Source organism: Onychomys torridus, chromosome 3 (assembly GCF_903995425.1).
Source record: "Onychomys torridus chromosome 3, mOncTor1.1, whole genome shotgun sequence".
Lineage (NCBI taxonomy): Eukaryota > Metazoa > Chordata > Mammalia > Rodentia > Cricetidae > Onychomys > Onychomys torridus.
In genome coordinates, this window is record NC_050445.1 from 81350321 (window position 1) to 81366137 (window position 15817).

A 15817-nucleotide genomic window follows, 5' to 3' on the forward strand; every position below is an offset into this window, starting at 1 on the left:
TTTATTATGGAGACTTGATCCCTTTATGACTTTCAGGCTTAATGTAGTGTGGCCTGGTGTGCCATTGCCCTTTCCAGAGCTGTGGAAAAGAACTTCCTCATCTATGAAGGCTGGTCAGGGAATGAAATGACAAAGAAGGAAGAAGAAGGAAGATGACCTTTAGCTGTGTGGTCTGCTCTTGGTAAATTAAGGAGTGTATTGTCAAAGATTTACACACACACACACACACACAAAAAAAAAAAAAAAAAAAAAAAAAAAAAAACCCTAAAAACTCACAGCTTAGTAACTTTCATCACGTACTTACAATACTTCTAGACTAGACCAAGGTAGAGTAGATAGTATGTAAGTTGCCTCCTCTCTTAACAGAAGTATCTGGCTTACCAACTGTTACCATTCAGAACTACCCCTTGGGGACCTGCCCAGTGTCCCGAAGTCAGCACCCCTCCCCCTTTTCTTTCTTCCTTCCCTCTTCCCTCTCACCATAAGGTTGTGCACACCTCTGCTTTCCCTCTTTCCCTCTCTTTCCTTTCTGTCTATTCCCTCTCCCCTCCACCTTTAATAATAAAATCTTCCATGTGGATGCCATGTCTGCACTGTGTGAGGAACTCTCCACCATGCTAGGCTGCTGCCAGCCATGTCTACACGGAGTGCATCCTTGGCCACCTGCCGCAGGGCATCTTGGCTCAAATCTACCAAGGCCTCTTGCACACCACTTTACAAAACTAGCTAGCATGATTCTCACTGTTATATTTCTTCCTATAATTGGAGAAATATATCTTCCAAAGGGAAGATATCATTTGCAGATGACCCTTGTTAAAATGCTAATATGTGTATTAAGCTCTATTAGTCTTCATTTAAATAAAGTGATCACATTATCTATTCATCTAGCAAAGCTATTAGAAAGTAAATTACAAAATACCAAACTTCTGAAGGCCCAATCAGAGCAGGGAGATGTAATTAGGGTACTGTGGAGAAAGCTACTTCTAGGTCTGGCAATATGGCATGAGATGATTCAGGACAGGAAACGTGCTGTATAGAAAACAGGTAACCAGCTGCCATGAGGAGCAATGGTGTCTCCCACCAGAAACTCCATCCCTGTCTCTTCTTATCCTCAGTTTCTTATCTGCCAATTGCTCCCCTTTCTGGTATCTGTTTCTAACTCACACTTCAACGTGATCATGACAGGTCACTCAGTACCTGTCCCAGGAGGCATTGCTCTGAATGGTTACCTAAAGGCTGTCTATTCTCCACAGATCTCTGCATTTGGAAACCCACATGTGGATCTGTACTGTACACAGCTCTTCCCTGGTCCTGCCTTCACCTAACATCCTGGAAGCAGGGAAACAACTTCCTGGAAGAGGGTGACAAAGCACACTCACTAGCTGTGGGTAGTGCCTTCTGACTGACAAGTTTCCATTTTACATCGTAAGGCAGAAAGCAATTTCATTCCCCCTCTCTCTACTCCTTACCTCAAAATGAAAGTGAGAGGGAAACGACCTGCTTCCTTTGAATACATGTCAGATAATCATTACATAAAAAGGCTTCCTACCTAGGAATGTCAACTGTGAGAATTTTTCTTCAAAAGGTGGAATGGAGTAAATTGCCACCAAAACTTAAACTAGATTATAATTAAGCACTTTAAACTTGTCTAGTTTTATAGCATTGAATGGTAACAGAAAACTACTTTAAAAATATGAACAAGTAAGACAGTCAGAACCAAAGCACATGACTAATGTAAGAGGAAAGATTTTATTGTGGAGCTTTCAAAAGCTAACAATTTAAAGAAAAAGAAAAGGAAAGAAAGGAAAACAATATACTGGTAAAAAGTCAGCTTGGGTGGTTAACTGTGAGAGTGTCCAGATAAGCCTTTCTCATATAAGCACTGTCAGATTAGCAAGCAGAGCTAGACATAAAGCTGGTGTGTGTACATTTGAACAAGCTGCCTTGAATTTGAGAAAATTAGGTTAAAAAGATAAGCATATACAGCTTAGGTTTTTAAAAAATAACATATTTGACAAGTATGATCTTTTAAAATAGTGGCCTTAGGAAATCTGCTTTGGCAAGAGACTGCAAGGGCTCCTGTGGAGAGGAAGTGAAAAGGCTGGGCAGATAAACAAGGGCTGCTGGCACATTCAAAGCGCAGGGGATAGTTCATAGAGCAAAACATAGTCCCAAGTAAATGGGTTTCAGGCAATTTCAGTGTTAAGATAACATCATTAAGAGTAGAACAGATTGTGCACAAACCCTGCTGTTTATAATTAACACATTGCTTCCAAATACTCCCGGGCCCCTGGTAAATAGTCTTCTGCTCACATCTACCCAGACCAATCAGGGTATTTTCATCAGATTCCATGCTGGGCCAGCACCTGTTTGGACAAATCCAATAGAGCCAAAGAACTCCTTTCCCTGGCCAGCTAAGTAGCTGGATGAACACAGCTTGGCTTAGTCATTGTCACAGTGTCCATATGGCTTTGAAGCTTGTTTTCACAAGAAATCATACAAGTATTTTATTATGTCAAAGTTCACCGTCCTAGAAACAAAAACAGATAGTATGTTAGCACCCTCACCTTCTACCTTTCAGCTTCATATGATTGCAAAGCAAGTGGGAAGTAATTTACAAATGGATGATGCTGTCAGATGCACCAGGATAGGGCTGGCATGAGTTTTTTAAATATAACAGAAAACACAATTTTTAAACCATTTTTTGAGCAAATAGAAAGTTAATTTTACTTAAAAACCAAGTTAGAGCTCCTTAACATTTGGTATTTGAAGTATATTGTAGAAAGTTTAGATTGTATTTGAAAGCCACTTGCTTCCTGCTTAATAATCAGAATAAAGTAATTAGAGATGCAAAAGTATTTAAATTTTGTTTGCTTCAGAACACTGTTCATCTTCCAAACCACCTGTTTTATCCTCACATAATGCACAGCTCATCTGTCCTCATTTGTAGCTTTGATTATCTTCAGTCTTTTAACAGCAGCTGACCTGCATGGACATTTCAACTAAATCTGTATGATCCAAGAATATGATACAACAAACAACATAGATGTATATTTTTATACTCTATAAGCAGGCAGAATAAAATAATAGAGGAAGAGACATATAATTATTTTCCTTTCTCCAAACTCATTTTTCACTATAAATATTCAGACTTGGAGGTTTATTATTTGACTAAATGGTCAAAATAATTAGATATAATGATCTAGCAATAAGTATAAAATTAAAGCCTTAAGTATTCAGTTCTGTAAAAATAATCAGCCATGTGAGAACAGCCTTTTATAGTCACTAATTGCACATTCTTATTTATTAAACTATCATCAATTATTCTTTTTTGTCTACTACTTTATAATACACTTTCTAAAAAAGTTTCTACACAAGTGACATACCAAATATTTTTTTAAATATGGACAGGGAACTATCGATACTGCTTTTGAAAAAACATTTAAAATAGCTCAAATTGTGAGATGCTCTGCTTCTGTGGTACCCAACATTAGACTGAAGATTGTCATTGTAACAGTGCCTCCCTGAAAAACACCAAAACTTTCCAAGTAACATAAAGATATCTTGTCACCATCAGCAGTGATAAAAGTGCCAAAAATGCTAACTTAAAGTAAGCTGTCCCTACCCAGACGTGGCTGTGCCATCACAACACTGTTCTGTTTTCACGGCCTTTTACTTTCCTCTCAAATTTAATGGCAATAAAGTCCAGATTTTAAAACAAAACAAAAAAACCAAGCAAACAAAAAACTCTTTTCAGCCAGTCACCTGACTTATCAAGGGTCTTGAGAGAAACCAGATATATGGTAGGCTACGATTTCTCATCCACAAAAAAGAGATGTATTTGTACACCTTTTTGAACACATTCCCTCTGATGGCTTTGAATGGTAAGGTTGGAATTATAATCTAACGGAGTAAAATGGATTTAATGCCTTCTTTTTTATTCGGTCTAGGTGAAAACAATGAAGAAGTTAAAAACAACTCAATTACAGCATTAGGAGGTTCTCTATATTCCAAAGCCGTATTTAAAATGATCAATATGAAGACACATCTACATACTAAGAATAAAAATGTACAGAGAGAACACAGAATCACAACTGTGTTGCAGTTACCACTGAAAAATGTTCATCCAATGGGCTAGTACTAGAAAAATGCATAGACAAATGAAAACAGATTAATTTGTGATAGGACTCTTTTATACATTTCAGTAATTATTTGGATGGCTATAGCACAGTTTATGCAATGAAATTTTAATAGAATAAATGGCATGATTTAAACACCCTAAGCAACTTAAAAGCAGTCATTTATAAAAGATAACCGTATTCTATGTCTCTACTCTGTCAGTAAGCCAGTTCCAAAAACTCAAATCATACTGTATAATTTTTTTCTTAAAGATTTATTTAGGAATGGGTGATGGCTCAGTGGTTAAGAATATGCATTACTCATGCAGAGGACCCAAGTTTGAGTTCTAGCGCCCACACCTGGTGGCTCACAACTGCCTGTATTTCTGGTTTCAGGAAAATCCAATTAAAAACAACAGATTTATACGTAGTATTTACAAAGCCCAGAAGAAAGCAATGAATCCCCTGGAATCGAAGTTACAGATAATTGTGAGCTGCTAGCCATGCTGGTGCTGGGAACCAAAGCCAGGTCCTCTATAAGAGCAGCAAATGCTCTTAACCACTGAGCCATTGCTCCAGTGCCCTTGTCAGAATTTTATAGCCCAAAAAACAACTAAGTGACCAGGGAATTGAATGCGTAAGATCACTACTTTATATAGCATTTACTAACCAAGGTGTCCAAATACTTCTATAGTTCCTCCAGCCCTCAATAAGCAGGCGACCTGCTAACTGACCCCCATCTGCATCTTCTGAAGCAAGTCAGAATTGGACAGCATAACCACAGAGGCAATATCAAATATCATGCTGCATGCAACTACAATAAATGCTTACAGGGCAAACAATCCACTTTAAAGAAAGTTTTGGTCTATGGCACCTGTACACCTGTGTTTACTTCTGGCTCTTCTTGAGTTTAGATACACAACAGACACCTATAAATACAGTTTTAAGACTCTGGATAACAATTACTTAGTGCAGGAGGTTCTGTTTCCCATGAAACACAAACTATTTTCTAAAGGAAGCAGCTAGAAAAAAATAAGAAAATACAATATGGATGATAATTTCGTGTAATTCTTTTTGTATGTATGTATATGTGGAATATATGTGTATATGCAGGCTTGCATGTGTACCTGGGGGCTTGAGATTGACACTGTGTCTCCCTTGATCAGTTTCTACTTTACTTACTGAAGGCAAAATCACTTGCTGAATCTAGACCTCACCAATTCTAGCTCTGCTCAGACACCCTGTCCCTGCCTCTCTTGTGCTGGGATTACAGGCAGCTGCCACATCTGCCCAGCCTTCAGCTGGTTCTGGTGGCTGGAACTCTTGTCCTTAAGCTTGTATAGAAACGTTTTATTCACTGAGCCATCTCCTCAGCCCTCCTAGGGGTAATTCTTAAATCAGAATTGAGAACAGAACTAAACCATGTAAGGATTTAGTTTTATCTGTATCTTTTTATTTCACTTTGGCAATTCTTTTACTCACAGAAAAGATCTTTTTCTCAGGCTTTCATACTTTGTGGGTAGTTCTGAGTTTGGCTTCTTTTAGTAATCTGTTTCTTTAAAATAAAAAACCACTTATTTTACAACCTTGAGACATCGTGCAGTGTCTGGCCCCTATGGAGAGCTGTACACCTAACTTTCGTCTCACAGACTCCTCCTCAAAAGCTCCTGGGAGGTGAGTTCTCTTCATTCTCTACTCCACATTCTGATTCCTCTTTGGAAGCACTTTCCAGTGGCTTTTCTAACCAAACCTTTCCACTGTTCTGGTCCTCTGTGTCTTCAATCAATCTCCCTTCTCTCATTCTAGGCATTAACTAAAATATGGCTCTCCCTGAAGGGCACAGTTTCCTCTTCAGTTCTTGCTAATGAAGCTCTGTCTCTCTTCTATGTGCCAAACAGTTCAGTCAAGTGAAGTTGGTGTCTTTGTGTAAAAACCCTGCTCTTGAGACCCAGACCATCCCAGTCACCACCCTTCTTTCTACCTTGTTACCATTTCCTAGTCACTGAATAAATTAGCATCTAGGCTTTGCATCCTAAGACCTATAAATTCACTGCATATTTGTCTCTTCATCTTTAATAAATATACTGAGAAATAGCCTACCTCTCAAAACATAACCTCTGAGATGTTATTTGTTCCTCTTCAGGTATCTGGGGCATCTAGGGATAATTAGGCTACAAACCCTTCATTTTATTTTGACCTACAGATACTGAGCGTTTATGTGCTAGACATAAAACTCTTGGTTCTTGGCTGCTTGCCTTCCTTTCTATCCAGCTCAGACTCCACAGTTTATCAAGAGCTCACTTGCTAGCATCTACTGAACTCATCTGGCAAGACCCCAATATTATGGGATTTCAATTATTATTCTTTGCAGCCCTGGTACCTAGCATATGGAATACTGCTGGAAAAGATCACAGGCCTCACAGACTGATGCCACTGTAAACTCAGGGTCAAGAAGTTCAAGCTCTCTCAGCATGTCGCTTTTTCCTGGGAGCACTGGCTTCCATGCACATAGCCATTGATTCCAACATGACACACTTTTCTCAAGCTGCTACTAACTCTGCTTTAGTCACAATTTCTGCCTCCTCCTCCATAGAGAAAGCAGAAGAACCAGGTGAGAATTTCCTTAACTTTTTACTGCTAAACTCAGCACCTGACTCTGTGCTGTTCTGTTCTGAGGCCAGAGCATAGTGCTGTCCCGTCTTGGGCTCTGTCAACTCCCTTCTACTATCCAGGCTTACAGTGCTGCAAAGATTTTGTGTTTTAAGTTATCCTTTTTGTTTTGTATCATTAACTTTCTTCTGTTTTCTCCTCAGCATTTAAATATCTTCAAAGTACAACTAATTATATAAACACACACGTGCTGCACCTATGTCATACTTGTTTCTGTATCTCAAAAGGTCTAACACCATGTTTGTTTACAATGGGATCATGAACATTAAGTGCATAAAAGAACAAAAGCTAAACCTGTGCTTGCCGCATCTACTTTCTTATCAACACTGTTTAAATGGCCTGGAATGTGACTTCCACCCTGTCACACCACTCCAGGTGCTGACATTACAAATGAGTACTCCTCCTGTGACCATAGGACTCTGATTACTTGCTCTCTTTCTAAGAAGACACGTGAGAGTTCCTCATACATGTAACTCTATATAACTACTTTATTCACTTATGCTCTACCATGACCTCTTCCCTATTCTTTCTTTCCTTCAAAAGTAAAATTCTTAATAACTGCACAGTATTTTTCCTAAGAAAATAAATTATTAATCAATCTAATAGTTTTTTCTTTGCTATTTTGCTGGCTAGCTGTTATTGTTTTGCTCATTTAGATACAAACTAGCATGATCAGGGGTAGGTCTGTAAGTTCAAGGCCAGCCTGGTCTAAGACAGAGTTCCAGCACAGCCAGGACTACACAGGAAAACCCTGCCTTGAAAAACAAACAAAACCAGAAAGAATAACTTACCAAACCCAAGCTCAGAGCCCCAAACCCATCCTGCCCTACCCACCCTTTTCCCTCCTGCCTCACTGGCTTCCCTCTGGGGTTCGGATCACCCTACTTCACTGAGGAACCTCCTAGATCTTATCCCAACATCACCTTACTTGATGAACATGGTGGCACACAGCTGTAGACACAGATCTTGGGAGACAAGAGGATCAGGAATTCAGTCCATCCTTGCTAAATGGCAAATTCTAGGCTAGCCTGGACTACATGAGACACTTCCTCAAAAACCAGCTAGGTTTGAGCTCAGTTGTGTGTCACTGCCTTGCATTCTGTCCCCAGCAGTGCTTAAAAGCTAGCCATGGTGGGACTGGCCTGTGGTCTCAGCACTGGGGAGCTAGAAGCAGGAAGGTCAGAAATCCAAAGCTTTCAGCCACATACTAAGTTTGAGGCTGGTGCAGGCGAAATGGGATCATTAGACACAAACTATGTAATCTGGGAAGAGGGAAGCTCAACTGAGAAAATGCCTCTATCAAATTGGTCCACAGATAAAGTGTGCAGGGTAATTTTTATTTTATTAATGATCCATTGATTGATCTGTCCTGGGTGGCATAAAAAGCAATAAATGACTCATGGAAAGCAGAGATCCCCCCCCACCAACACACACACGGTCTCTGCATGAGTTCTTGCCTCTAGGTTCCTCCACTGCTTGAGTTCCTGCCTTGGTTTCCCTCAGCAATGGACTGTGCTCAGGAGTGTGAGCCAAATAAACCCTTTCCTCCCCAAGTTGCTTTTGGCCACGATCTTTCTTACAGCAACAGAAAGCAAATTAGGACAGCTGGAGATGCCTGAAATTAGGACCATCTACCTCCCTTTGATAACTCCCCAAAAGTAGGACCATCTACCTCCCTCTGATAACTAGGGACTTCTTCCTTTACCCATACCTCAGTTTTGAATGAGACTGTCTTTTTCACTCTTTCTTGCTGTCACCTCTGAAAGAAGGCCATATGCTTTCCTCCTACCCAACGTTCTGTTGCTATTGGAAAGTACGGGAGTGTCTGTAATATTTACATAGTACACACTAACATTACAGCACTGCACTAGGCCTGATGACAGGGCAGCTATAGACATAAGGACATTCTGAGCTTCAATTTCATTGACTAGTTTTCAGAAAGCTGAAATTTAAGCTGGAAAGCATATTATAAATCAATATGGCATCTTCCCAATTGCAGAGGAAGTGGTGAGGATAGCTCTGGTATGTCTGAAAGGGCTTAAGAAACAGACTGAAATAAAAAGAATATATGATGAACAGAAGTGAAGAAACTGCACACAAGAAGTAGGGAAGCATAAAAACTAGAAAATGCAAGTGTGGCTGAAGTGTGAGTCCACAAGGGTAAGGGACATACAATATAAGGAAAACACAGAAGATTTGTTACTAGAACAGTGAAGTTAAATTTTTATAGATCTTCCTGATTGTAGTGAAGGCAGTAGGTTATAAGGAGATAGGAATAGAAAGAAAATTAATTAGGAAGCTACTAAAGAATGAGGCAACATCAAAAAGTGATATAGTCATGGATTTGTGATCTATGAGAGACTATAGACCTAATGGAACAGTGAGCAGACATGGACAGTATGTGTACTGGGTGGTTTTGTGTGTCAACTTGACACAAGCTAGAGTCATCAAAGGAAGGAGCCTAGGGTGAGGAAATGCCTCCTTGAGATCCAGATGTTAAGACATTTTCTCATTTAGTGACCAATGGGGGAGCGCCCAGCCCACCGTGGGTGGTGCCATCCCTCGGCTGGTGGTCCTGGGTTCTATAAGAAGGTGGGCTGAGCAAGCCATGGGAAGCAAGCCAGTAAGCAGCTCCCCTCCACAGCCTGTGCATCAGCTTCTGCCTTCAGGATCCTGCCCTGTTTGAGTTCCTGTCCTGACTTCCTTCAGTGATGAATAGCAAAGCTGAAGTGTAAGCCTAATAAATAAACCCTTTCCTCCCCAATTTGCTTTATGGTCATGGTGTCTTGTTGCAGCAACAGAAACCCTAATTATTACAGTATGGAAGAAAAAAATGTCAAGATCACTCTCAAATTCTAGAGCTCTGCAGCATGGCCAACTGTAGGACTGACTAGGCAACACTGGGAGTAAAGTCGAATCTTCCCTGCTGGTATGTGGAAACAGGTGAGAATTTCTGAGTTCAGTCTCAAGGTGGACTATAAATGTCCAATAAAGGTCAAAACTGTGAAAAACAAATGGCCTTTAATAATAAGGGGCATTACTGATGGTTGCTGAAGTTGCAGGTGTAGCTAAAATTGCCTAGGAAGGAAAGGTACTGTGAGGAAAGATGCCAGGATCAAGCCCCCAGGAACAGCTCCATTTAAAGGCCAGGTGGGGAGAACAGGCTGGCAAATGAACCTTGGCAAAACCAGTGGAAGAAGGAATCATGGTTTCTAAGAAAACACAGCTTTAAGAATAGAGTGGTCAGTGGTGTCGAGTGCCACTGAGAAACAATATGAGAGGAATGGGCTCTAGGGAAATGGAGGAGGAAGAATTATGAGCACAGGTGACGAACTCCTTAGGTAGGTAAGGTCCCTATCCCTACCATCTCCACACAGGAAAGGAAATAAAGCTGATGGCTTCAATACTTTTATGAACAAAGCATAAAAAGAGGGAACAGAGACATTGTGACTAAATAAAATCAAGAATCTAGTAGGCAGGAGAGGATGCTATAAACTGCACGCTTTCTTCCTCAATGCCTACACTGCTGTGGCTGGGAACCTGAAGCAGGGTCATCTCTCCTCAGGAGAATAAGGAAGCAGATGTAGATTACCAGTCTTGAAGCTAGGGACAGTGCAGTATGGGAGTGGGAACAAGGAGGTTACTGAAATGATTTTGGAAAATGAAAGTTTTGAAGGGCTTGACGTGGAGAGAAGAAATTGCTGCCACTAGACAGCTGCAGGGGCAGTAGGATATACACAGTCAGGTTTAGTTAAGGAAGAGAACTGGGAGACAGTTGGAGCTCACAGGATGGAAAGAGAAACAGGTCAAGTGAGCACAAAAAAAAGCATAAAACGTTACCCAGAGTAGAAGAGAGCAGATGTGGGAAGGGGTGTGTTTACAGTCTAAAGTGTCATGTTTCAACACATATGAGCTTTCACATCCAGTCATCTTATTATTATTATTCTCCCCCCCCCCCGCCCCCGCAACAGGATTTCTCTATGTAGTTTTGGAGCCTGTCCTGGATCTCGCTCTGTAGACCAGGCTGGCCTTGAACTCACAAAGATCCACCTGCTCTGCCTCTTGAGTGCTGGGATTAAAGGTGTGCGTCACCACTGCCATGTCCTCCAATCATCTCTTAAATCTCACCTTCCAAAAGTATTTCAATAATTTTATTTCTGGCATTTAACTTTACATCCTTGGTAAATTTGACTAGAGGATGTTACAATGGAACTTATTTACTCTTGGCAATTAAATGATCTCTCCTTGTTTAAATTACTTTTTATTATTTAGAAAGGATATTCTTATTTAGCACATCATCTGCATAATGGTGACATTTTGCATTAATAGATAATCTAAACTTACCGTGCAATAGCTCTGATGAAATCTAGTGAAACTGTGCATTTGTACTTTGGTCCATCAAGCTGATCATCATGACCAACTAGAGTTAACAGCTGTAGAGTCACTAGGGAGGTAATCTAAAATTGAAAGGATATTTTTATGAGAAATTTAATGAGATTAAACGATACCTTTATTTATTTACAGTGCTACTAATAAAGATATAAATGAATCCACAAAGAATACAAGTATTTTAAGCTTTGTACACCCAAATTTGTATGTATGTTTAAAATCCTAGTTAACAATGAAGGGTACTCATTAAAGAGCCCTAGTGTGTTAACAGATTATTCAAAATATTTATAGCATTTTCTCATGTAAACATCATTTGTGTGTGTGCAGATTCAGGTGTGTGTGTGTGTGTGTGTGTGTGTGTGTGTGTGTGTGTGTGTGAGAGAGAGAGAGTGTGTGTGTACGCAGTTGAATGTGCATGCATATAGAGGCCAAACGTAAATTCGAGTGCCTTCTGTTTTGTTTTTCTTGAGACAGGGTCTCTCCTTTTAGAACCCAAGGCTCATCTGTTTGGCTAGTTTGGTAGGCTAGCGAGCTCCAGGGATCTGCTTGTCTATCTCCTAGGCTCTGAGATCACAAATGTATGCCACCAAGCTCTGCTTTTCATGTGTGTGTGATGATGATCAAATCCAGGTCTTCATACTAGCAAGCACTTTTCTAGAGCTAGCTGCACATGGCAGATGTTTCTACACAAGGAAGCTCCTCTGACTGCTCCAGCATACATGCATAGGCATGCATAAGACAGAGATGAGACTGTTTTCCTATCCAGCTCTTGAGGAGTCAGTGACAAATCTGACACCCAAGAAAGAGACACACAAGAGAGTCATTCCTATCATTAAACTCCTAGAAGCAGAAACTGATTTATACAGCCTCTAGTTCCAGCAAGAAAAGCAACAGAGGAAAGTATATAGGCTATAAATTAACATCATAGAGGGATTTAATCTTTGTTGGAGAAAAGCTTCCTAAACAAAAACAAGCCATACTCTCCTGGAACACTGTAATCTATTTTTAGCACAATCTAGTTTACAGAAGGCCTGTCATTCAATTGAGTTTCAAATTACCCTGATCATATTTCAGAATTAAATACTAACAAAGGCTTACAGAGTTTGGTAAAAAATAACCACAGCAGAAGAAATTTCCAGTTCCAACAAGAGGACAGATTCAGATACACTGCTTCTCCCTGTTGAGTACAACTAGACCTGGATATAGTATATAAGGGTCAACCAAGGAGGCTGGGAAAGGGGAAAGGACAGTGGACAGTGCAGAGACACCAGGTTTGGAGGAGCAATACAAAGGAAAAAAGTTGGAAATTCTTTGCAACAGTACAAAGGAAGTCAGGTCTTGCACAGCTGGTGTGCAAGCCAGGAACACAAGATTCATAGCCAGCCTTATTCTTCCTATGGATAGAAGACAGTGCTGTGAAAATGAACTGATACACCTGTGTCTGGCAAAACTATCATTTGCAAATGAAATGGAAATAGACATTCTTAAACAAGAGAAAATTAGATAATCTGCCATTGGCAGACCTACCTTTAAAGAAAAGCCAAGGGAAATTCTTTAAACAAAAGTCTAAAAGGAGCATTGAGCATCAAAAAGAAAAAATAACAACAGAAAGCAGATACGTAGAAAAAAGCAACAGCTTCTTATGAGTCTAATATTTGATTTTAAATTGTATAGTTGAAATTTTTTTGGGGGGTGCCAACCAGCTCCCAAATAATGACATGGAGACTTATCATTAATTATAAATGCTTGATCTTAGCTTCGGCTTGTCCCACTAGTTCTTTTAACTTAATTTAATCTGTTTCTATTCATCTATATTTTGCCTCAGGGCTTTTTAAAAATCTTTCTTTCATTCTGTATGTGCCTGCTTTCCTGCTTCCTCTATGTCTGGCTCACTGGCTCCTAGCTTTTCCCTCTCTCCCTCCCCCAAAACTTCTCTCTTCTCTCTCTGTGTCTCTGTCTCTGTGTGTCTCTGTTTCTTTCTGTCTCTCTCTCTCTCTCTCTCTCTGTCTCTCTCTCTCTCTGGATTCCTCCTCCTACTTATTCTCTCTGCCTGCAAGTTCTGCCTATACTTCCTGCTTAGCTCTTGGCTGTTTAGCTTTTTATTAGACCAATCCAGTGTCTTAGGCAGGCAAGATAAACAAATGCAACACATCTTTACATAGTTAAGCAAATATTCCATCCCACATCAAAACTGTAACAGCATCATATATTCAAGGCAATGCTATTTAATAAGTGTAAATGGAAAGACCTAAGTAGAAGAGCAACTGAACAGCTTCATATAAAACCCTGAGCACTAAATTTCAGAGTAGCTTCAGTTATAAGAGCCAAAACAACACCCTCCACCAACCACCTCCAAACTAAAACACTTAAATAATTTCTATGTTCAATGGGCTCATGGTACGTTGCATTGCAGAAAATTAAGCAATAAAAACAAACGTGCTAAGGAGACTGCTCAGTGGGTAAAGTGTTTGCTTTTAACCAGCAAAAGGAACCTGACACCTAGTTAGGATTCCCCAGCATCTACATAAAAAGCTGGCAAGGCAGTGTGCCCCTGCAATGCCATCTCTGAGGACTGTGAAGAAAGGTGGATTCCAAGAGTTTGATGGCCAGCCTGTCTAGTCAACTGGTGAGGGAGCTTGCCTCAGAAAATAAGATAGAATGACAGAGGAAGACACCTCACATTGACTGCTGGCATACACACCTGCACACAGGCACACACTACTGATACATGAAAGGTGAATCTCAGTTCCCATAGACTGGGGAAGGAAAGGAAGGTTTAAGGGTACAGCTGTCAATGGAAAATAGGGTAAGCAGATCCTCATGATGATGAAAATGGTTTGTACCTTGAGTGTGGTGATAAATATGCAAACCTAAAGAGGGAAAATTTTTCCTTAACCAAAGATGCAGAAATGTACATAAAGACGAATGATGTAGGGGTTGGAGGGGTAGTGTCTCCAGGGTGTGATCCTTAGTACCAAAACAAAGCAAACATTTAAAAAAGCAACACCTCTGCCTCCCAAACAACAGAAATAAGTATAGGTAACCCCAAACATATAGAAAATGATTACATGAAGAGTGGGGAAACTGGAATAAGATCAGTAGACTGAATCAATGCCAACTTCTTGACTGTGATACTTTTGGCTGAACATTTTGCAAAATGTCCCTGCCAGGGTACACTAGTAAAGGGCACGTGAGAAGAAAGGGTCTGGATCACCTTTTATAACTGTAGGCGAATGTATAGTTACCCAGGGCTTGTAGTCAAAAGTTGAATAAAGTAAATATAAACACCAATAAGGTGTTCAGAAACTCTACAAACCTTTATCTTTATTTCAAAATGTTTATCTATGAAGCTACAAAAATCTTTTAAAATTAAAACATATTGGGCCCAAATTTATCAGGACTCTTTAAACATTCTGGTACAATATGGCCTTAAGTGGGACAGCCAGAGAAGACAATTGTTTCAATGGTGATGAACCACTGGAGTAAGTTTTTAAACATTATAGAAAGATTATCTCCTTATGGTTTTGAAGCCTAGACTCAAGGAGGGCTTGCAGTTAACAGTTCCATGCTGTGAGCCCATATTGGTTTTCACAAATTTGTCTGAGACTGGAGCAGGCAAAACATTATTTCTCTCTCTCTCTCTCTCTCTCTCTCTCTCTCTTTATGGTTTTTTGAGACAGGGTTTCTCTATAGCTTTGGAGCCTGTCCTGGACTAGCTCTGTAGACCAGGCTGGCCTTGAACTCAGAGATCCACCTGCCTCTGCCTCCCGAGTGCTGGGATTACAGGCGTGCGCCACCACCGCCCAGCCGAAACATTATTTCTTAATACTATAGGAGGATTATAGTGCAACCCTCCCCTGAGTCCCCCCCCCCCAATTCTTACCTTTTATTTCTATTCTTCAAAATGACAAAAGTTTTATTTTTGTTTACAAGCTATAAAAACCATTTTCTTCTAAGTATATAAAAAGAAAAAATTTCTATGGTAAAAATAGTTGCAAAAGAAAGTTCTGATGGCTGGAGAGATAGCTTGGAGGTTCAGGGCACTTGCTACTCTAACAGAGGATCCGGGGTTCAATTCCAAACACCACACTGGGTGATGCATAACCCGTAACTTCAGTTATAGGGACCACATTCTGTTCTTGTCTCTGTATGCACAGTAGCATGTATATACATAAAATAAACAAGTCTTGAAGAAGAAAATTTGAACTAGCTCACAGGATATGGAAACCTTAGAAAGCACGCCATAAAAGATGGTGGTCATTTTTAGTCCCCAATCAGCTACTCAAGGCCAACTATTAAGTGTCACAATTATGTAATGTGAAAGTCCATATATGCCATCTTCTAGGTTTACTAGAAACATTTTAGAGTTCTTACAACAAAATTTCAAGTTAAGCATTTCACGTGCAGACTACTTTACATATTAACAGTGTTTAGCCAAAATAATGTCTGACTTTAGGTGCTGATGACTACTGAAAAATGGTTTGCTAAGTTGTCTACTATTGTTTAAAAACAGTCCCGTGTTAGCCTGTTTTATCTTATCTTCTCTTTTACTCTTCTTAAAGTAAACGTCGATGTAAAAGGGTATTCACTCATTCCTCAGGACCGAATCAAGGGCATGCATAGAGACACAGAAAAAGAGC

The 15817-nt window shown here is 40.0% G+C and overlaps 1 protein-coding gene across 1 annotated transcript in view; it reads right to left on the bottom strand.

Annotated features, from left to right (window-relative positions):
- Window positions 1-1726: 1726 nt before the first annotated feature.
- Orc5 (origin recognition complex subunit 5) overlaps window positions 1727-15817 on the bottom strand; it is a 62089-nt gene continuing 47998 nt past the window's right edge. Inside the window, exons 13-14 of the mRNA XM_036182582.1 lie at window positions 11133-11245; window positions 1727-2530 (exon numbers count right to left, since the gene is read on the bottom strand). Of these exons, the coding sequence (XP_036038475.1) occupies window positions 2485-2530; window positions 11133-11245 (159 nt within the window). The 3' untranslated portion in view covers window positions 1727-2484. The remainder of the gene's footprint in view (window positions 2531-11132; window positions 11246-15817) is intronic.